At 40.0% G+C, this 24150-nt stretch overlaps 1 protein-coding gene across 2 annotated transcripts in view; it reads right to left on the bottom strand.

Moving 5' to 3' along the window:
- Nucleotides 1–658: 658 nt before the first annotated feature.
- The window catches only part of LOC119969478 (tyrosine-protein phosphatase non-receptor type 1-like), a 119784-nt gene continuing 96292 nt past the window's right edge, over nt 659–24150 (bottom strand). For both annotated transcript variants that reach the window (XM_038803157.1, XM_038803158.1), the window contains 5 exons: nt 18375–18512; nt 14183–14392; nt 13054–13215; nt 11203–11420; nt 659–6460 (listed from right to left, as the gene is read on the bottom strand). In XM_038803157.1, coding sequence (XP_038659085.1) covers nt 6244–6460; nt 11203–11420; nt 13054–13215; nt 14183–14392; nt 18375–18512 — 945 coding nt within the window. In that variant the 3' untranslated portion in view covers nt 659–6243. The remainder of the gene's footprint in view (nt 6461–11202; nt 11421–13053; nt 13216–14182; nt 14393–18374; nt 18513–24150) is intronic.

Raw genomic sequence — 24150 nt, forward strand, 5'->3', positions numbered from 1 at the left:
TACTGTAGTCATGTAGAGTGGGCTGTGGTGGTGATAATGTCTAGTAATCTGGACTAATAATCCAGAAGCCCAAGTACTATCTAGTTCACCAATGCCCTTTAGGGAAGGAAATCTACCATCTTTACCCAGTCTAGTTTTATGCAACGCCAGGTCCACAACAATATGGTTGACTCTTAATTGTCCTCTGAGTGGCTTAGCAAGCCACTCAATTCAAGGGCAATTATGGATGAGCAATAATTGCTGGCCTTGCCAGCGACACATGCATCTCATGAAAAAAGTAAAAATCCATAAAAGATGATTTTCACAATGGAAAAACAAATAGAAAAATATTGTGCAGTCCATCTTAACAAGCAAATTAGTACTGTATGTGGCTACAGGGTTGTTAATGAATGCATGATAAGAGAAAGTACACATGGAATTGAAAAAGAACCTTTGTCAATGAAACAAAAAGTCCCAAATTAATAATTGTAAAGATTAAAAACCAACTAAGAATCTTCCCAATTCGTTATCATCAACTGATAATCAAAGTGGTTGCTGTTAAAAAAAAATTACATTTATTACACACTGCTTTACAACTAACTGACCAATGTTTTAAGCCTATAACTGGAGGTGAAGGTTGCAGTTCAAAATATCACATATACCATTGTGAAACATGAGATTTGCTTTCAAATTGGTTTTATTTTGAATTAATGATTTATGTGGTGCATTTGAAAGCCAGCTTGTAAAGTTGAAAATGGTCTGCAAAGTCTGTAAATGCTCAAAAAGCCCTCAGACTCTTTTTTGGTTAAATGGTTGAACAATATAAAACCGTAGAAAAATTATACAATATCAATACATGCAGAAGTGGCTAATGCTGCCGAGAAAACAGCAATACAATTATTCTTAGCCTACAAGATATTGTACAAGAAAAAGTAAAATACATGAAGCTGTTTTGTGGCAAAAAGCTAATAAAAATGTGAAACAGTCAAGTAGGAAGTTAAAAGATCACACCAGCTCAAGTAAAAAAAAGTGTACCTCAAATGTTAAGTTTATAGGTACAGAAAAGTGCAACTTTAAGCTCCCAAGTGCTTACCTGTAATTTACATAAATAAACCAAACTGAAAAAAAAAATGCTGCACAATTTGCAGTTCATAATTCTGGGAGTGGGCTGTTTAGCATTGGACGTTGTTTGGCAGCGCACTTAGGAGAGGACATTCAAAGATCAAACTTTCTAATTTACAGTTTCATTTGAAGTCATGCTGTTGACAAACACTTAGTGCAAGCAATTAATTTATAATTATAAATTAAAAGCTATAATTCCACTGAGAAATTTTTAAAAAACAAGCCTCGTGTTCAACAGATCACAATGAAAACAAGTTGGTATTTTTAAAAAAATTGTATATATTTGGTCCAAAAGTATATCGATAAAATCAAAAATAATTCCAGTTAAGTCAGACACATCCCTGAAATTTATGAAAACTAGTGTGATCTTATAGAATTTGTTAACCATTTAAAAAAACAATCACATTGCTGGGAAGACAACAGGAGAAAAAGAATCATTAGCACTCAAATGTGTTCCTACCTAGAGGCATTCTCAGCAACACCAGACATAAGAATTGTGTAAGGCCATACAAATAAAACACTGAACAGATTTCCCTGTTCCTCAGCCATTTAAAGTACAGAAAATGAAAATCTAGTTAGTTAATTACACAGACAAATACCTTTGCATAATAAGATTCATTAATGAACTACACCTGATGTCGTGTTATGGATAATACTGCTGCAATACTGTCAATGGATGTTGGTTTACATCATTCACCAAATGATGTAAAGTTATGCGGCAAAGATACTTTGTGATCAATTATAGGTGGGGCCATAGATTTCTGTTAATCCAAAAGACACACTCCAGCGCCCCTTACAAAATGAAGAGAAGATCACGGTGAATATTAATTATATGGAGGTAGCCATCACAATAATGGAATACTATTCTATCTCAATCACTGCTGCCAAATTGGATTTCAATGCTTACCAAACTTCCGGTAATCAGGGCAACAACATCTGCCACATGATGCAAAACATATGCAATATTAATAAAACATGTGCACAATCTTTTGAGAATGGATTCAAAGTTTTAAACAGTCAGCAATCAAGACTGACGCTCACTGCCAGTCTGGAGAACTTTTGAGTTTTACAATCCAACTATTCTGCAAAGCAAATCGTCTCACATGGTGGTGACAATCTGCTCAATAAAGCATCCCGTCTTTGGCCGTGCTTCAGCTTATTTTAAAAAATCTTGAAGAGTAAACTGTCTCTATTTTATCAGAATTGTTATATCAGAAAACTCAGGAAGAGTTGACAGATCTCTACATGTTAGTTTCTGCGCAGACTTGTCTTGCTCAGGTTCGGTTGCTTGCCATTTCTGAACACTGTCTGGACATTTAATAGAACTCCGGCTCATGAACAGCCTCCTGTAATCTCTCTTTTTACGTCAAGAGCTCTCTATGCCTTTCAATAGATCTGTTGAAAAAAGCTAATAAGATGAAGACAGAGCACTTTGGACCTTGCTGCAAGGCCCCAGCTTGCCTAAACTCCAAATTCAAACCTTATTGGCAGCTATACAGTGCTATGCTTTGTTCATGCACCTCAGTTGTTTTCAAAAGCCACCAATTACCAGCCAGACATAATCAAGATGTTTAGTTAAAATCTCGTCACTAGATTCACCAGAAAATTATTCGACCATTGTCCTTCTGAAGGTCAGCCCTGCTTTTACAAGCTTCAGTTCATGGATTTAAATGTATCAGTTAGAGGCATTCAGCGTGAACAGGGACAAAGGTAACAAATGGCACACTACTTTTCTGGTTTAATTGAACAAGCGGCCCTCCAGCTTACAGATGTACTAAAAACCCTACAGCTGAACAATAATCTAATAAACATAGGTGACTTCTGTCTAAGAACGTGGTTGATTCGTCCTTGCTCTATTAGAGATGGATGACAAAAAGTAGTCGCGAGTCACACCCATATTCATATCCACTGCTGCAAATTTTAACATAATTCAGTTTTGAGCAGTTCTAAATGAAGAGCTTCAATTTGCCCCAGGTGTTTAGTGGCCAACATATTAGACAATACTGATCTAAATGAACGGTGATGCGGGAGTTTCTAACAGCTTCCATCACTTTGACAATTTATCTCTTGCCTATAACCTTTGCAGAACTGGTTGTTATGCTGAATTTTTGGTTACCCTAATCCTTTCAACTTTAGACCCCATAATGATAATCAGTATTAAATATGAGTTTATTTGCTTGTTCCTTGAAAATTTGCTGGACAGTCTAGACCAAAATTCAAGTACACAACTTTTTATACACCTTCACATATTTGAGAAAGTTCATTTTTTTTTATAGCTTGAATAAAACAAAGTATTCCAATTACAAGCTGTTATTTTAATAAAGATATGTTTATCAAAGGTAATTTCATGAGTCAGTGATTACATTTGCTGCTAATGACAATATTGATCATTCCAAATTAAATTAACTTCCATACCCCGTAACTGGTAATATTTTACTGATCAGCTGCGCACGCTGCCAGATTTTAGCATCAGAAAAGTGGCTGCAAACTGCTCCCATTACACATGTTCTCCACCTTTCTATACCTTTTGCCTTTCTTTCCTAGTTAAGCCAGAGGCATGGAATGATCTAAATAGAAGATGGCAGGGTGTGTGGCAAAGATTCTTTCATATTTAAAATATGCTTTACTTAGAAGGGTTGACATCTCTTACATATTTGTCCAGAAGTTGGGGATAACATATCCACAATGCAAACTTTATTGCACGTTGAATTTGGAATTGTACAAAATCTAATTAAAGGTAATGAACTGGGGTTCTGGGATGCACTGTTGACACAACACAGTAAAATCTACAGTGGGGTTCACCTTACTGTTTTTCTGACTGGAGAAGGAAAAGCACAACTCCTCGGTAAAACTGTTAAAGATCAACTCTTTGAAACATTACATATCCCTTGAATCATCATTTTGTTTTAATTGAAAATGTACATTTTATTAATGGTCCACAATCTGTTCATAGTATCAAAATGTGCAAAATATTCATTACCACAATCTAATGGTTTAATCTGTTCAATTATTTTATTGGTATGACCATGCAGTAAAGAGCAAGAGCCAAGGAGAATTTTAATTAAGGCATGTAGCATAGCAGCTCAATAGCTTGTTTATATTAAAGCAGCTATTTAGCATTCTTGTCATTTAAGAGGTACACCAACACACCACCTTTTAATTCTTCTGTACACACCAAACTACATTATACAAGAGTCTTTAAGTTTAAAATCTTGAGGTTATTCACTCCTCACTTCTGCTGGATTTATTTGGAATAGGGCTTAAAGTTGATCACGACTTTTAAAATGCAAACTTTTCTGGATGAAGTTCTACAAAGTGCCTCAAGTCAGCCAAGAAACTGGTAATGTATAAAATAGAGGGAGTCACCAGATTAGTCAGTCACATTCCTGTATTAAGATGCAGGAGGCCAGTTGAGAGCCATACCTGAAAAAATCTCTCCAAAGTTGACCTTTACCATCACATTTAAGCACTTATAGAACTGCCCCAATTATGACAGCAGAAAAGGCGAGATGTGAACAAACCCTGTAGACAATTTTGGAATGTTTGAACTAGATCCTAAATACCTGAAATGTGACGAACATTTCAATTACACTGATTAGAAAAAAAACACTCGATATATATATATATTTATATATACACATGCCATAATAGGTTGAAACACAGGTATGCTCGCTTTTATATAAACACCCATCATGGAAATCAACCACTGAAGGCTTAACTTTTCAGTGTCTTCCTCATAACCACTGCCATTATTACCAACCAGAACAATCATGCAATTATTTTCAACTTATGCAACACATGTTCACAGTAGTAATTAAGATATACATCTTTCATCTTCCAAGCAATTTCATATTTAATGATGCTAATAGAGCCTGCATGCATTCTACTACATTGTTATTCAATGTACAACTGCCAGGATACAATATACTTCCAGACCATTAAAAAACAATTCTATAGCTTACACACTGATTTCCTATTATATATTAGTATCCCTGTATTTTGATATACATGATCCAAAAATGTCAAATCTTTTCATTTTAAGACAACAAAACTATATACCGATTACTTACAATTTTCCCTCAAGATGAAGTACTGGTACCCAATGCTTTACGGGGCAGTTGGTGGTCAGCTTCCAATACCGGCATGAGGTATTTTATTTTACTATGAGCCTTTGATGAAAGGCTCTGATGAAAAATTGTATATTTTTAAGTACACTGATGGCTAAAAAAATGACTACAGTTACAAATAAATATGGAGTGAAAGATGTTAAGTTGTTGACATAACAGTTTCGATTTTATTTGTGGTTCAGCTGTAAAAATGCTGGTGGAAGTGTTTTGCATTTTGTTGTATTACCCCCATCTCCATTATATGGTTGCTAAATAGGAAAAGGCCAAGCGCCAGTTAACTTACTTTGCATTCAGATGGTTTGTGCAAACAAGAACACAAGCATTTGTATAATGCAAAATGTTTAACAGACACAGTTGAAGAGGTCTATTTTGCTGGGATACCCTGAGCAGCAGTGGAAGCTTCTTAAGCAGACCGGTTTTAACAAAAGCGACAATGTAGAGCCAAAGCTTTGCTGAGATTAATTCAATTTCACCACAGATGCAGCCCAAGTTTTGTTAGAAAATAAATTTGACTCTTGGAAAGTGTTTGGAAGTAAAACACAATTTAAACACAAATGCTACATTCTGTTTCTAAGAACATATATTGGGCATTTTTCATCAGGTTGAAAAAAATGGCACAATTGACATTAACAAAGTAATCATGAATTATATTTGCTCAGGTCACAGGACATGTATTTTTCGGAAAGTGATTCATTTTTCAATATTAAAAGAATGCAATGTACAACACCCTCCCTCCCCTCTCCTGGCACACACACATACACACAAAAAAAGAGCTATTTGGCATTTTTACTGCTTTCTCCTGAATATTCAAGGCCCTGAGATTTGAATGTTATGCTCTTGGGACCATGGAACTACAACAAACCATAGTGCATCATCATATCCCTATAATCGCACCGAGCTCCAGCCCTAGAAACTAGGTTTGCTTCTTAAGACATGGGTCCTCCAGCTTTTCAAAACATCAAATATTTTGTTTACTATACTGGATAATACATACATTTATCCGCTAGGGTGTTTGTCAATGGAAGCATGCCTTATAACAGAGGTAAGCCCCAGCTGCAAAAGCAGTGACCACACATACATTAACCACAAAAGGTTTCCAATGTAACCAGGAAGGTTTCTCCTCTGCCACCTCATCATCCTCTTCACTTCTTCCTGAATTAATCTGTTCACTTGTCTGTGTGGGCACAGATGTACTTTCTCCAATATGCCTCTTCCGAAGTTCTGGTTCTGAACTAAAAGGATGAAGCAAAAAAAATATTGAGAACAGTATAGTACTGGTTTCTACACCGGATATACTGAAAATGTCAAATAATGGGATTTTTCAGATCTGGATAAAAATGACACAATTCGCACCTATATTGCAGGATATGCAGTTTTCTGAAGATTCTTAATTTGTCAACTTTAAAGAACATAATGTACAACACACATCTAAATCGGCATTTTTTACTGCTTCTTACTGAATGTTAATGCTGTTGTATTTTGGGACAACTAGACAACAATAAATCCCAGTAAAATGAAAGTAGACCCTGCAGTTTTGCAATGATCAAATTGCCAATATGCATTTTATTGAATAATATATCCTATAAACAAACATTTGCACGATGTCAATTATAGAAACTGTGTCTCATTTTTCCCGCCAATTTATCACATTGGTGAGGGCATTAGTTCACATGAAGTGAGCATCTGCCAGAAGTGACAGGGTAGGCTGATCACTATGTCAATCAGCAGGTAACGCCGATGCCAGCACAGTCGTTCTAGAACTCAAATGTTTCAGTGAACACAATCACAGATGGCTGAATAATCTTTCAGCAGCAAGATCAGTCTCCAGGGGTCAATTGATGCACAATATGGGGCTCAAAGACTCAAGCTGTGAAAAAATATTTTTGTGTACTCTGATGTGCAAATCTAGACTCGGGAGTATTTTCCTTGTTAACCTAGTTAGGGAGCATAAGATGGGAACAGAAACTGTCAGGGAAAGGCACAAATGAAAAGTGGAGCTTGTTCAAGGAACAAATACTGCATGTCCTTGATAGGTATGTCCCCGTCAGGCAGGGAGGAAATGGCCGTGTGAGGGAACCATGGCTCACAAAAGAGGTTGAATGTCTTGTCAAGAAGAAAAAGGAAGAGCATGTAAGGATGAGAAAACAAGGTTCAGTTGGGTCGCTCGAGGGTGACAAGGTAGCAAGGAATGAGCTAAAATAAAGGGCTTAGGAGAGCTAGGAGGGGGCATGAGAAGTCCTTGGCAGGTCGGATCAAGGAAAACCCCAAGGCTTTTTACTCTGAGAAATAAAAGGATGACCAGGGTGAGGGTAGGGCTGGTCAAGGAGAGTAGTGAGAAATTGTGCATGGAGTCAGAAGAAATAGGAGAGGCGTTGAATGAATACGTTTCTTCAGTGTTCACCAAGGAGAGGGGCCATGTTTTTGAGGATGAGTGTGTGATACAGGTGCAGAAGTGGATTTCATTTGGAACTTCGCTGATAGGGTTAATATAACAGTTCTGAAATGCTCTGTGAAAGAGATGTCAACAGGTCAAGGGATGAAATAAAGGGAGTGTGTCTGACCGGCATCTGTGAAAGCAAAGATGTCAGAAGGTTATGGGATGGAATATAGGGAGTGTGACTTTGGTACTAATTAATGTTCTGACCTGCATCTGTGAAAGCAGAGAGGTCAAAAAGTCAAAGAATGGAATGAATGGGAACCGTTACTTTATTGCAGAGATAACGTAATTAAGCTCGTTTGACCAGTTGGAACAAATAAACATTGAAATGTAAAAGGAAGGGCCTTGGAATGAGATAAGCCAGATGGCCATGGGATACAAAAACCTTTGTATTAATATTGATAGTGACTTGTGCTAATGATTATGTCAAAAATAACCTCCCGACCTCGAAGAATAATTCCATATATGTACATGTTCTGGATCCTTGCCAAATCATAGGTGTATCTAGGAATTTAAGGGGACCACCCCTAAGCTGTAAGATGTATAAAAATACCGTCCTTATTCTGGGATTTTGGCACTTCTCGAAGGTGGTTACCCGACTGCTTAGAGATTTGTCCCGGCCGTAAATAAACGAATATTCGTTACTGACGTGTTCGAGTGTTTTACTTCTGGACTGACGATCAGATACGTGAAAGCGCAATTCACACAGGCAGGTAGGCTGGAGGAGGCAGATGTTCTGAGGAAGGATGTATTAGCAATTTTGAAAAACTTGAGGGTCGCCAAGTCCCCTGGGCCACATGGGATATATCCAAGGATTCTTTGGGAGGCAAGGGATGAGATTGCAGTGGCTTTGGCTTTGATCTTTGGGTCCTCACTGTCCACGGGGATAGTGCCAGAGGACTGGAGAGTGGTGAATGTTGTTCCTCTGTTCAAGAAAGGGAATAGGAATGACCCTCGTAATTATAGGCCAGTTTGTCTTACTTCGGTGGTCGTTAAGTTAATGGAAAAGGTCCTGAAGGATAGGATTTGTGACCATTTGGAAAGATGCAGCTTAACCCGGGATAGTCAACACGGATTTGTGAAGGGCAAGTCTTGCCTCACAAATTTGATTGAATTCTTTGAGGAGGTAACTAAGTGTGTAGATGAAGGTAGAGCAGTTGATGTTATATACATGGATTTTAGCAAGGCGTTTGATAAGGTACCCCATGGTCGTCTCATGAAGAAAATAAGGAGGTGTGGGATAGAGGGAAATTTGGCCAATTGGATAACTAACTGGCTATCACAGAAGACAGAGGGTGGTGGAGGATGGAAAATTCTCAGACTGAAGACCAGTTACCAGCGGTGTACCACAGGGATCAGTGCTGGGTCCTCTACTATTTGTGATTTTTATCAATGACGTGGAGGAGTGGGATGAAGGGTTGGTCAGTAAATTTGCTGATGACACCAAGGTTGGTGGAGTAGTGGATGAGGTGGAGGGCTGTTGTAGGCTGTAAAGAGACATTGATAGGATGCAGAGCTGGGCCGAAAAACGGCAGATGGAGTTTAACCCCGTTAAGTGCGAGGTGATTCATTTTGTTAGGAAAAATTTGAATGCGGATTACAGGGTCAACAGCCGGGTTCCGAGGAATGTGGAGGAATAGAGAGATCTTGGGGTTCATGTCCACAGATCTCTGAAGGTTGCCACTCAAGTGGACAGAGCCGTGAAGAAGGCTTATAGTGTGTTAGCGTTTATTAACAGGGGGCTTGAGTTTAAGAGCTGCGGGGTTATGCTGCAACTATACATGACCATGGCGAGATCATATTTGGAGTTGTGCGCGCCGTTCTGGTCACCTCATTATAGGAAGGATGCGGAAGCATTGGAAAGGGTGCAAAGGAGATTTACCAGGATGCTGCCTGGTTTGCAGGATAGGTCTTATGAGCAAAGGTTGAGGGAGATAGGGCTTTTCTCTTTGGAACGGAGGAGGATGAGAGGCGACTTAATAGAGGTTTAAAAGATGATGAGGGGGATAGATACAGTGGACATTCAGAGACTATTTCCTCGGGTGGATGTAGCTGTTACAAGGGGGCATAACTATAAGATTCAGGGTGGGAGATATAGGAAGAATGTCCGAAGTAGGTTCTTTACTCAGAGTGGTAGGGTGTGGAATGGACTGCCTGCTGTGATAGTGGAGTCAGACACTTTAGTTACTTTCAAGCGGTTATTGGATAGGCACATGCAGCACACCAGAAAGACGGGGAGTTGGATAGCTTGATCTCGGTTTCGGACAATGCTCGGCACAACATAGAGGGTTGAAGGGCCTGCTTTGTGCTGTACTGTTCTATGTAAACCACCACCAACTTTGACAACACATTTTACCTCAGGACTTAACAAATCTGTCCTCTTTCTCTCAATAAAGTTGATTCATAACAAGCATTGCTGACAAATCTATCCCTACGTTAAAGGGGTGCAAAGACCCGAAAAGCCTCACATATGTGGTTTAGACTCTTAGCTGCCCCATCAAGGGCAATTAGGGATGAGCAATAAATGCTGGCACAGCCTCAATATCCACATCCCATGAACAAATTTTTAAAAAATGGGGGAGTGACAACTAAACCGAACTTTACTCTCCACTGTGAACACAAAAGTATTTAAAAAAAGAACTGCTGGATAATAATTGGGAGATAAGGCAGGTCAATATTTCCCCTTCTCAAGGATCAGACTGAAGATTGAACCTGTGTCCGTCTTGATTAGTCGGACTCTTTTACTCACTGCATCAAGTTGTTGGATCAACATGTTGAACCATTCTGAATAACACCAAGTAAACTTTCACTTGTAAAAAGAGATTTGTAAGTGAAGGAATTTTAAAACTTGGATGAGTAAAAGACATTTTCTTTTTGCCTGGCTTCAAATTGCCGCTAAGGCTTAATTGTCAGCTCAATAAAATGGGAATTTCTACAATTTAAATACTGCAAATGGAAGCGAGTATTTGGTCCAGTCATACCACCCATGCTTAAAGCAATTGTGGCACGAGTAAATTCCCCAGGCAATTGCACTAGATTCCCCAGAATTACTGTTTAAATACAAATGGCAGGTGGATTATTTTCTCAGGTGGAAAAGCAAGTACAATTTTTGATTTACAGGAGAACTGTAAATAAATAAAATAATTTGCCTTTAAATGACTGGTTGTTGAATGCATCAATTTTATTTTGGACTGAAATGCAATGCATAGTGAAACTAAGTTTAATTGTCCACACCTCAACTGGGAGTGAAGACTTTCAAACAATGCTGTTGCAGAGCTATTGATTCACAACTAAATTCAGGAAGGTCAGCTGGTATCCTCAAAACAGCTTTTACGAGCTTCCTTTTTAGTTAGCAAAAATGTACCATGCACCAATAAGTTTAGACTTCTTCCCCCTGTAAACTGCTGCTTTCAAATTTGAATAATGCAATGTCAGAATGCACTCAAAATATACAATGATGACGTAACAACTTTATGCACTGGAACACGGTTTTAAATGGCTTTAAACCGGTCAGGGTAGTTTCATCCTTATAACTACCTTTCTGTTCTCGACCTGTTAAGTTGGATCTTCATGCCATCGTGGATTTCTTCCATGTTTTCTTTACACATTCTCTCATCTGGGTCGGCAAAGCCTATCCTATGATCCGGCGTTTTACCATTGGGTGTCTCAGTTGCCCTTTTTGGAGGCCGTGGAGGTGGAGGACTATGCTCTGGAGGTGGGTCAAGGTCTTCATTGGACAGCTCTTTCCATTGTTCCTTAAATTAAAACATGTTTTAAAAGGTAACCAAGTTGGTTGATCAAATTATTTTCTCCCTCTACCTTCCTCTTGGTCCCTTCCCCACCTTATGTTGCATAAGTTTCCATCGTAACAGACAGCTATTCATCATGCTTGAACGTAGGCAGCTGCCATTAGTGGATTGGGGATAGTACTGTTCAGCCTAATCCAGTTCTAACCAGATAAGCATGGACATGGAATTTCAAACAGAATGAGATCACTGCTCAGGAATAAGGTGCAGAAACATGGTTTATATTTTTCTTCAACACCACTCAATAAACAAGGCTAATTTTAGTGCTTCCACTAATAGCTCAGCTGATAACAGCTAACTACACATTCACTAGGAATTGAGCCCAGGACCTTGTGGTCTGCAGGCTCCAACCACACCAGTTAACTAACCCACCCATCCTTCTAGAGAATTTTCAGTCACTCATTTTGTAGTTTTCAAATAGAGTGCCATATCAGTATAACCCCAGGCACAGATCAGTATCTGCTACAAAACCAAAATTAATTTTCCATTTCCTATGCCAACCACTGCTGTGCCTGAAGTGAGACTGTTAAATTAGATCCATTTCATGTCAAGGTTTAGACAGTTGTATGCTTTGCAAACGTATTTAGGAAAACAGCTGAGGCCGTTCACTCATTTCTCGTAAGAAATGTTGAAGCTGGGAGAGCGAGGCAACAGATATATATAGGGACATAGGACTTCGAGTAGGCCATTTGGCACTTCGTGCTTGCTCGACCATTTCATAAGATCATGGTTGAGTTGATTGTGGTTTCAACTTAATCCCCTTGTCTATCAAAAATCTATCCAACTCAACCTTGAATAAATGTAATGACTAGCCTCCACTACTCTCTCGGAAAGCGAATTCCTCAGATTACTGACCCTCCAAAGAAATTCCTTCTCATCTCCATCTTAAAAGGGAGACATCTTACTTTTAAACCATGTCCCCTAGTTCTAGTCTCCCTCAAGAGGAAACATCTTCCCCATATCCACATATCCAGCCCCTTCATGATCTTGCATGTTTCACTAAGATCTCCTTTCATTCTTCTAAACCCCATTGGATATAGGCCTAACCTGTTCAGGCATTCTCCAAAAGATCATTCAAAGGATGAAGGCCTTATATGATCATTTCTTATTCTTGATTGGATTAAAAATGACACAAAGAGGTAGAATTCTGGTTAACATTGTGATATTTTGGTTTAGAAACCAATGATAAATTCTGTAATTAGAACCAGCTTGGGCTAGTACAGTAGAAGATTGTGAATTCAAACCCCACTCCAGACATGAGCACACATGTCACTGCACTAAGGGAATGCTGCATTGATGGAGGTGACTTGTCAAAGTGTCTATTCGGTTGTGTGTAAAGAATCCCATGGCACTATCTGAAGACATCCCTCAACTAACACCATTAAAATAATTATCTTTTTGCTGTTTGTAGCACCTTAATGTGCATAAACTGTTTTTTGTATTTATCCCCATAACACTCCAAAAGAATCCTGCTGGGTGTGAAACTCTTTGGCCAATTGTGCCCTGTGTAAAGTGCTATATAAAAGCAATTTAATTATTTTCTGTAAACAGACAAATCAATGAACAAAACTGAAGTACTTACTTGTACAGAGGAGTCTCCCATAATGAATTTTGCCCCTTCGATAATAGCCATATAGGAGAAACGCATTTGATCAGCTGTTTGGATGAGGCCCATACGATATTTCCTCATTTCTAATAAAACTTGTTTAACATTCACGGACAAAGGATCTTTCCGCTTGCCCATCTGCAAATAAGTCAAACATTGGTATCAAATCAAGAAAATCACAGCTGTGTCACAGTTCCAGTCATGCTTGTCTGACCTCTTTGGGACACCAAGTATCCTCACTGCTTTGCATAACAAGTGCATCTGCACAGGTGTTTTAGCGCATGCGAGAGCACGGGTATGTCTGTTATGAGGAGTGATTAAGTGAAGAAGGTGAACCACTTGAATGCAAACAGTTACACAAGCTCAAGTGCGTTGGTTAATGTCCTATACAAGAACATTCAAAAAATTTGCATTCAGTCTTTTTCTCAAAATTAGTCTCTATATCTACACTAAATGTGACACTCCAAGTAGTAACTGATAAGTCATGCTATTTGTCTGGGATCTGGAGCATAGCTGGAAAAGAACTGTTGCAAGACAAGTCTGCTAACATGTCCTGTGGGAAAAGTAATTTTATTTCTGAATTCCTAAAACAAATTAGACGGCAGCAATATTCTTGTAAACTTGACTATTCATCAACCACCAGTAACAAAGAGTGATAGCTGGATTGACCATCTATTTGTAGGAATAAATATTCCGTAGCCAAAATACTGAGCTTGCAGCAACATTTTCTTCAGAGCTAATTAAGAAAACAAATGAATATCCTTTGGTAAAAGTCTCAAACAGAAGAAGTGAATCTTTTGAGCAACAGCTGTTGCTCAAGTTGTTTATCTCCTTATTTTCTCTTGGGTTTCTTGAGAGCTTTTCCTGGATGATAATTATATCCAGTACTTTTTCTGAGAATTAAGTACAGTGTGCTGCTAGGAAGTCTGCTGTTTATGCCAATTGTGGCCAGAAAGAGAACTAGATCATTGGACTAATAAATTTCCTTCTACGTGCGCAGTCATAATCACTTGGTTTTCATTGAAAAGGCAAAACACATTTTTTAAGATCACAACAAGAATTATCAGTTTAAAAAAGTCAGTACAAAATATTAAAATCTACTTACCAGAAGAAGACAAGTATCAACCAGAGAAAAAGTGCCAGATCGTCCTATTCCTGCACTACAATGAACCATAATAGGTCCATGCTCTGGGTTCAGTGAGCCAGATTCTCTCACTTTGAAAAGGAAGTTAAGGAAGGAGGCAGGAGATTCTGGAACTCCAAAATCAGGCCATGTGGTATAATGAAAGTGCAAAATTTCCCTGGTTTCTTTGGTCTAAATAGGCAAAATGATAATGGAGGAATAAATATGTCATACTGTTCCATATGAAATGTTTTCCATTAAAAGCTTTTAGACTTCAACACATACATCTTCCAAAATACAAACTTATTTTTGGAAATATCTAATTTCTTATGTTAATAGAAGTCAGAAGGAACTAGGAATAAAGTAAGTTAATGAATAACAGATCATAGTAACTTGTGAAAACCATGCACTTCCCTTCAGGCAATTCTCGATATACGAATCATTTGCATCAGGAACATTTGCTTTAATATTTCAATTATATTGATCACACTAGCTTTAGAAATAAAACTCCCATTAGACACATGCCAGTGGATATTCAGTGCACTGCACAATGCCAATTGCATTTCAACTAAACACCACAGATATTCAGACACACCAGCAATAACATTACATTCAAAATCACCTTTTAACTTTGAAATATGACTTCGACAACAGAATGAATTGTTTAATGTTTAATAAATTGAGGACTCAGCATTGTATTAAGCTACACAGGTCAAGGGGTTCCATGGCTCGATTTTTACTCTACACAGATTAATTCTATATGCACTTGAAGTGTTAAATCTGTTTCTCTCGCCACAGATGCTGCTGAGTTTATCCAACATTTTCTGCTTTTATTTCAGATCAACATCCACAGTAGTTTGCTGTTATTTTAGTTTTCGACTAGTTAGGACAATGCAATTGGTTTTACCCATTCTACCCAGCTAGGAGGAAAAGCAAAAATCAGGATTTTCTATTCAGACTGTTAACTAATATCCCATATTGGAGAGTAATTGTGTATGGAGGCAACTGAGGGTGAGGTTAGCTGTGGTTCCCTTCTTAGTTAAACAGATCCTAACCTTCACCATTGTGCGTCAGTGGTGCCTCAGTAGTTGGGAGCTCCCGCACATCTGAGAGAAGATTGTGAGTTCAGTCTTACTCCAGAGACTTGAGAGCACAAAAATCCAGACTAACAACTCATTGAGGGAGTGCTGCACTGAGTTGTCACCTCTTGCAGAAGTTAAACAGAGCTGAATGCAAAATATCTAATAGCATAATTTGAAGGGAAGCAGGGGAGATATCCTAAGTGTCGAGGCCAATATTTATCCCTCAATCAACATCACACTGCAGTTTGTGGGACCTTGCTCTTCACAAACTGGTTGCTACATTTGCTACATTAAAGTACTTCAAAGTACTTATTGGTTTGGATTTGTGCATGAAAATGCCACCCATGGACATGTACCACAGTGACAATTAGCATCTTTTGGAGAGATTCCATGGCTTACTGCGTCAGAGCAGATTCTGATAATCAGATAAGAAATCATAAACATCCAGCAGGAGTGCTTCTCCCTTCCAGTTACCATATCAAAACACAGATCGGGATCAGTCTGACTGTACATTGCTGCCTTTTAGTATTATCAAAGTAGGAATATAAATGAATGTAAAAGCACAATTTTAAAACCAAGTTCGAACTATTAATGCAAAACAATTCGCCATCATTAGGATCACCCATAACCTTGCCCAACTCCACCCTACCTCATCTACTGCTGAAACCTTCATTTATGTCTTATTAACTCTAGACTTGACCATTCCAATGCAATCCTAGCCATTGCCCACATTCTATTTATTAAACTTGGGTCATCCAAAACTCTGCTGCCTATGTCCTAACGCAGACCAAATCCCATTAACCCAGAACTGATCAACTTATACTGGCTACATTGGCTTCAGACAAGCAACAGATAGATTTTGGAAGTCTCATTCTTGCTTTCAAACACTCCCATGACCTTGTCCTTCCCAGTCCTGTGAAACCTCAAACCCTTCCAAGCCATCTGTGTTCATCCAAGTCTGGCCTCAGGCCTCCCAGATACTAAATGCTTTGCAATTGGAGGCCACGCTTACAGCTGCCTCAGCCACAAGCATTGGAATCCCCTTACTAAGCCTCTTTCCTCCTCAAACAGTCAATTACCACGACAAGGTGTCAGACAATGACCATCTCTAATGAGAACCAAATCCTCTACTCTCCATGATAGTCTACCATCACAGAATCCCCCATTAACACATACTGCGTGGGTTTCCACTGACTAGAAACTTAACTGGACCAGCCAAATAAATAATGTGGCACAAGAGTAGGTTTTGAGGCTAGCAATCCTGTGGGCAGTAACAAACCTCTGACACATCAAAAGAAGCTTTCTCACCATCTACAAGGCAGAAGTCAGGGTGTGATGAAATACACTCCACTTGCCTGGATGAGTGCAGCTCCAGCTTGACACCATTCAAGGAAAAACATCCCTCTCGATTGTTAACCCAATCAACGGCCTTCGAACATTCATTCCTTCCATTGTGGGTGTACAGTGAAAGCAGTGTATAACATCTACAACATGCACTGCACAAACTAGCCAAGGCTCCTTCGACAGCACCTCCCAAACTAAACCTTTATGACCTCAAAGGACAAGAGCAGCCATGCATGGGAACATTGCCTGGGAGTTCCCTTCTAAGTTACACATCATCCTGATTTAGAACGATATTGCCTTTGTTTCACTGTCACCGAGTCAAACTCTGGATCTTCTTCCCCAACAGCACTGGACTGCAGTGGCTCAAGAAGGTAGCGCACCACCACCTTCGAGGGTGTTTAGGAATGGGCAATAACTGCTGGCCTTGTCAGTTATGCTTACATACAAGAAAGGAACATTTAAAAAATCATTTGTTTTGAAGTGTAATCATTCCAATAGGCCAATACAGCAACCAGTTTGCGCACAGGTAAGTATCACAAATAGTTACTAGATGAAATGACCAGCTGTTTTGACCATGCTGCCAATGATGGATGTTGACCGAAACAAAGAACCTCCTGCTCCCCCTTCAGATTGCCATGGGAGCTTTTGCATCACTTGAAGCTGCAGATAGAACTTCAGTTTGTTGCTTCATTCATTATATGGCAACAATGTGCCCATGGAACATTTGTCGTTTCTGCATTGAGATGTCAGTTAGGTGATATGCTCAACTTGGTCATGGAATTTGCACCTACAACCTTGAATCAGGAGAGTGCTACCAACTAAGTCATTATTTGTGAATTGAGCCAACAAACTGAAAAAGGTTCCAATTTAATTTAAGGTCTGGAATTTCTGCTGATCTGCAAAACCATTATTTTCTAGCTACGATTAATGGAAAAATGGTATCCACCCACAGTAATTTTCATTTCTTCACAGAAGGAACTTGTCTTTGCATAGATGGCATGTAGAAACATAAAATGGTTACAGTGCAGAAGGCAGCAGTAGGAATTGTTACTTCCTTTGAAATTTGGCATTCTTACATCTATCCTGATAAATGCAAGTCGAAAAGCTGCAGCAGCATGCCTCTTTTTTCAGCAATTCAAGTTTTGTACTAAGTGACTATTTAAATAAAGGATCAACTGCTTCATTACCCAAGATTTGTCACTGCTAATTTACTTAGATTTCAAAGTTAAGCTAGATACTCAGAATAATGTTTTAGGGAGTAATTTTTTTGTGGGGTCTTTCTGCCTTTGCCTATAAAAATACGAGTACACTTCTAAAGTAACTAGATGGACGCAAAACAATTTGAGGATACATTAAGGTTATGAAAGGCTCTATAAATATTCAAATTCTTTACAGATTATCTCTGACTGAAGAAATAATTTCCACCAAGTGACTTGATTATTTAAAATCTCAAGCACGCATTCCTTTACTGTTTCCTTCATACCTATTCATTCTCCCATCCATGGACATAAGAAATCCTTTTCATTTGGTGATCTTGAAGGAGCAAAACTATAGTTTAAAGTTTGTATGCCTTAAAATACCATACAAGTGCATCTAATATAAATACTTCACTAACATTTTATTTAACTTTGGTTACCCTTCTCTATGGAAATTAAGCCACTGTTACCCACTGGGAGTTCCACATAATGGAAAGAGTTATATTTCAAAAACTGAAATTCCCAAATTCAGCATCTGCATGATGCACTTACTGCAAGGTTTTCCACTTCCAATTGCCGTACTGTGTAGTATGATTTTACATCCTCAGAAATCAATGTTAATTTGAATTTTGTATCTGCAAATATTATGTCCACTTCTTCTTTACTTGGCCAATACCGTGCACATTTGACCTGGAATTGAAATAATATTTTTAAATAAAAGTTGACTTTATCTCATAACATTAATGTTTTCTGCTATTAAAAGTGAACCAACAAACTATTCATGAAGGGAGCAAGGAATAACCAGGTAGCTATAGACAGGTCAACCTAATCTTAGCAATGACCAAACTTCTACAGAGCATAATATGGGGTAAAATTGATACTCAATTTGGGAGAAATAGTTTTAATTAGGACAGCAAACACCGACGTGTGAAATACAAGTAAATTTTGACAAATTAAAGAATTATGGAAAACTAAAATACATTGATGAAGGAAATGCAGCAGTTGCATAACCATGTGGTTTGACAGTAATACATAGGTGGCTCTGGAGTAGAACCTACTTGCATATTATTTGAGAATGTGAGAAATGGTTTACAAATTGGTCTGAAAAACTAAACTAAAAATGGAAACTGATGCAAACCATGTTGTCCAGTAAGAGATCAATGTTAGGTCATTTTACATTTGTACAATTGCTCTGGACTGGAGAATATTAAAATTCGCAATCAAAAAAATTGGCTGACTACAAGACAACATGGGTTAACAGATTTAGGGAGATGCGAAATTATTTAATGCAGAAAACAGAAATGATAAGTGAAGAGCAGAGATTTAATGGTTCAAGTACACAAAAAAATTCAGAAATAAGAGTACTGGATGATTTGGCAGTGCTACAAAAAACAGGATTCATAAATCTGACCAGATGTCCCAATACATATAAACCAATACATATCGCTTATTGTCACAAGTAGGCTTCAATGAAGTTACTGTGAAAAGCCCCAATACAAATCATTGGTTAAGATTAAAGTTATAATGGTGCGTCTAATTTTGAGCATCCCACTTTAGGAACGGTGGCAAACCCATGGGAGAGGATGGGGGGAAAAAAAAGGTGCACCACAATGTTACTAGCAACAAGTGATTTTACTATAATGAGCACTGATAGAAAGTGGGACTCTTTTCATTAGGGCAGAGTGTATTGGTAAAAAAATGATAGATACTGGTAATCAAAACAAAGAGTCTTTGCAACCCAAGTAGTGAACTATTTCTACTGGTTGGGGTGTTGGCAACCAAAGGCAGTCAGTTCAACAACATACTCTTGGGGGGGGGGGGGTTTAAACTAATTCAGCAGGGGCATGGGAACCTGGATTGTAGTTTTGGGGTACGGGAGATTGAGAGTATTGAGGTCAGGAGCACAGATTTGACTTTGCAGGAGGGTGCCAGTGTTCAGGTAGGTGGTTTGAAGTGTGTCTACTTCAATGCCAGGAGTATACAAAATAAGGTAGGGGAACTGGCAGCATGGGTTGGTACCTGGGACTTCGATGTTGTGGCCATTTCAGAGACATGGATAGAGCAGGGACAGGAATGGTTGTTGCAGGTTCCGGGGTTTAGGTGTTTTAGTAAGCTCAGAGAAGGGGGCAAAAGAGGGGGAGGTGTGGCGCTGCTAGTCAAGGACAGGATTACGGTGGCGGAAAGGATGCTAGATGGGGACTCTTCTTCCGAGGTAGTATGGGCTGAGGTTAGAAACAGGAAAGGAGAGGTCACCCTGTTGGGAGTTTTCTATAGGCCACCTAATAGTTCTAGGGATGCAGAGGAAAGGATGCCGAAGATGATTCTGGAAAAGAGCGAAAGTAACAGGGTAGTTGTTATGGGAGACTTTAACTTTCCAAATATTGACTGGAAAAGATATAGTTCGAGAACATTAGATGGGTCGTTCTTTGTACAATGTGTGCAGGTGGGTTTCCTGACACAATATGTTGACAGGCCAACAAGAGGAGAGGCCACATTGGATTTGGTATTGGGTAATGAACCAGGCCAGGTGTTAGATCTGGAGGTAGGTGAGCACTTTGGAGACAGTGACCACAATTCGGTGACCTTTACGTTAGTGATGGAAAGGGATAAGTATACCCCGCAGGGCAAGAGGTATAGCTGGGGGAAGGGCAATTATGATGCCATTAGACATGACTTAGGATGTGTAGGTTGCAGAAGTAGGCTGCAAGGGTTGGGCACACTGGATATGTGGAGCTTGTTCAAGGAACAGCTATTGCGTGTTCTTGATAAGTACGTACCAGTCAGGCAGGGAGGAAGGGGTCGAGCGAGGGAACCGTGGTTTATCAAAGAAGTGGAATCTCTTGTTAAGAAGAAGGAGGCCTATGTGAAGATGAGGCGTGAAGTTTCAGTTGGGGCGCTTGATAGTTACAAGGAAGCGAGGAAGGATCTAAAGAAAGAGCTAAGTCGAGCAAGGAGGGGACATGAGAAGTCTTTGGCAGGTAGGATCAAGGAAAACCCAAAAGCTTTCTATAGGTATATAAGAGATAAAAGAATGACTAGGGTAAGAGTAGGGCCAGTCAAGGAAAGTTGTGTGTGGAGGCTGAGGAGATAAGCGAGATACTAAATGAATACTTTTCGTCAGTATTCACTCAGGAAAAAGATAATGTTGTGGAGGAGAATGCTGAGACCCAGGCTATTAGAATAGATGGCATTGAGGTGCATAGGGAAGAAGTGTTGGCAATTCTGGACAAGGTGAAAATAGATAAGTCCCCGGGGCCTGATGGGATTTATCCTAGGATTCTCTGGGAAGCTAGGGAAGAGATTGCTGATCCTCTGGCTTTGATTTTTATGTCATCATTGGCTACAGGAATAGTGCCAGAGGACTGGAGGATAGCAAATGTGGTCACTTTGTTCAAGAAGGGGAGTAGAGATAACCCCGGTAACTATAGGCCGGTGAGCCTCACGTCTGTTGTGGGTAAAGTCTTGGAGAGGATTATAAGAGATACGATTTATAATCATCTAGATAGGAATAATATGATTAGGGATAGTCAGCATGGTTTTGTGAAGGGTAGGTCATGCCTCACAAACCTTATCGAGTTCTTTGAGAAGGTGACTGAACAGGTAGACGAGGGTAGAGCAGTTGATGTGGTGTATATGGATTTCAGTAAAGCGTTTGATAAGGTTCCCCACAGTCGGCTATTGCAGAAAATACGGAGGCTGGGGATTGAGGGTGATTTAGAGATGTGGATCAGAAATTGGCTAGTTGAAAGACCGAGGGTGGTGGTTGATGGGAAATGTCCAGAATGGAGTTCAGTTACGAGTGGCGTACCACAAGGATCTGTTCTGGGACCGTTGCTGTTTGTCATTTTTATAAATGACCTAGAGGAAGGCGCAGAAGGTTGGGTGAGTAAATTTGCAGACGACACTAAAGTCGGTGGAGTTGTAAACAGTGCGGAAGGGTGTTGCAGGTTACAGAGGGACATAGATAAGCTGCAGAGCTGGGCTGAGAGGTGGCAAATGGAGTTTAATGTGGAGAAGTGTGAGGTGATTCACTTTGGAAAGAATAACAGGAATGCGGAATATTTGGCTAATGGTAAAATTCTTGGTAGTGTGGATGAGCAGAGGGATCTCGGTGTCCATGTACATAGATCCCTGAAAGTTGCCACCCAGGTTGATAGGGTTGTGAAGAAGGCCTATGGTGTGCTGGCCTTTATTGGTAGAGGGATTGAGTTCCGGAGCCATGAGGTCATGTTGCAGCTGTACAAAACTCTGGTACGGCCGCATTTGGAGTATTGCATACAGTTCTGGTCGCCTCATTATAGGAAGGACATGGAAGCTTTGGAACGGGTGCAGAGGAGATTTACCAGGATGTTGCCTGGTATGGAGGGAAAATCTTATGAGGAAAGGCTGATGGACTTGAAGGTTATTTTCGTTAGAGAGAAGGTGGTTAAGAGGTGACTTAATAGAGGCATACAAAATGATCAGAGGGTTAGATAGGGTGGACAGTGAGAGCCTTCTCCCACGGATGGAGGTGGCTAGCACGAGGGGACATAGCCTTAAATTGAGGGGTAATAGATATAGGACAGAGGTCAGAGGTAGGCTTTTTACGCAAAGAGTGGTGAGGCCGTGGAATGCCCTACCTGCAATAGTAGTGAACTCGCCAACATTGAGGGCATTTAAAAGTTTATTGGATAAGCATATGGATGATAATGGCATAGTGTAGGTTAGATGGCCTTTAGTTTTTGACTTCCCATGTTGGTGCAACATCGTGGGCCGAAGGGCCTGTACTGCGCTGTATCGTTCTATGTTCTGTACAAAAGGTGAACAAAGAGGCTGAGGGGAGATCCAACAGATGTGCTATAGATGAGGATTATGAGAGATTTGGTTACAGCAAGTTGTTGTTCAACTGGTGTAAAAAGATTAGGGACACAGATTCTGGACCCCATGAAATCTCCTGCCATCAGGTCAATCAAGGGCAAGGAAGCCTCCTACTGATTACCACCTAGCCTCCCCCTCAACTAATGAATCAGTACTCATGTTGATCGCCACTTGGAAGAAGAATGGAGGGTGACACGGGTGTAGAACGTACTCTGGGCGGGGGGACTTCACTGTCCATCACCAAGAGGGGCTGGGTAGTACCAATAAATGACAGAGGGGGTCGGGTCCCAAAAGACATAGTAGGTTTGCAGCAGACAGAGGGAACTGGCATGGTGGGGGACGGGGGAATGACCTAATTTATCTTGTCCTCGCCAATCTACCCGTCACATATTTATCTGAATGACCGCATTGGTAGTGTGAACACTGCACAGTCTTTTGGAGTCAGTCTCACCTTCACATTGAGGATGCAGCCTCCATCGTGTTGTCTGGCACTGGCACATGCTAATTGGGATAGATTTCTAACAGATCCACCCATGAGACACAGTGAGCCATTGGAGGCAGCAGAATTGTATAAAACCACAATTTGTAATCTCACAGCCCAGCATATCCGGACTCTATCATTACCATCAAACCAGGGGATGACCCCTGGTTCAAAAATAGAATGCAGGAGGCCTTGCCAGGGACAGCAGCAGGCTTACCTAAAAATGTGTTAATCTGGTGAAGCTACAACACAGGACTACTTGCATGTCAAAGAGTGAAAGCAGCATGTGACAAGACCCAGCTAAGCAAGAGATCAGATCCAAGCTCTGCAGTCCTACCACACCCAGTCGTGAATGATGGAGGACAATTAACCAACTAACTTGAGGATGCTTTATAATATCCCCATCCTCAGTGATGGGAGAGCTGAGGAGTGCAAAGATGAACACTGAAGCAGTTGGAACAATCTTCTGCTAGAAGTATCGAGTGGATGATCCATCTCGGCCAATAGTAATCTGCTCATTGTCGCTGAGTTTGTGATTCTGCCAGGGAACGCCGCTCCTGATCTCATTACAGCCTTTGTCCAAACATGGACAAAAGAGCGGAATTCGAGAGGGGAGGTGGCTGCTCTTGACATTGACACAGCATTTGACTAAGTGTGGCATCAATACTCTCCACTTGCTTGAATGAGCACAGCTCCAACAACACTCAAGCTTGGCATGGTCCAGGACAAAGCAGCCCTCTTGAGTGGCATGCCATTCAACACATTCACTCTCTCCACCACTGGCACCAGTGTGCACCATCTAAATCATGTACTGCAAGGAACTCATCAAGGCTTTTTGAATAGCACCTTACAAACCTGCAATCTCTAGCACTAGAAGAACAAACGTCACAACACCCTGGACTAGTGCATGGTCAATTTTAGCTCCACCAACACAAGAGAAATAAGATTTGGTTTCAAACACCTGAAGTCCTAGGTTGAGCCCAATAAACT

This window comes from Scyliorhinus canicula, chromosome 7, assembly GCF_902713615.1.
Source record: "Scyliorhinus canicula chromosome 7, sScyCan1.1, whole genome shotgun sequence".
In the NCBI taxonomy this organism is placed as follows: domain Eukaryota; kingdom Metazoa; phylum Chordata; class Chondrichthyes; order Carcharhiniformes; family Scyliorhinidae; genus Scyliorhinus; species Scyliorhinus canicula.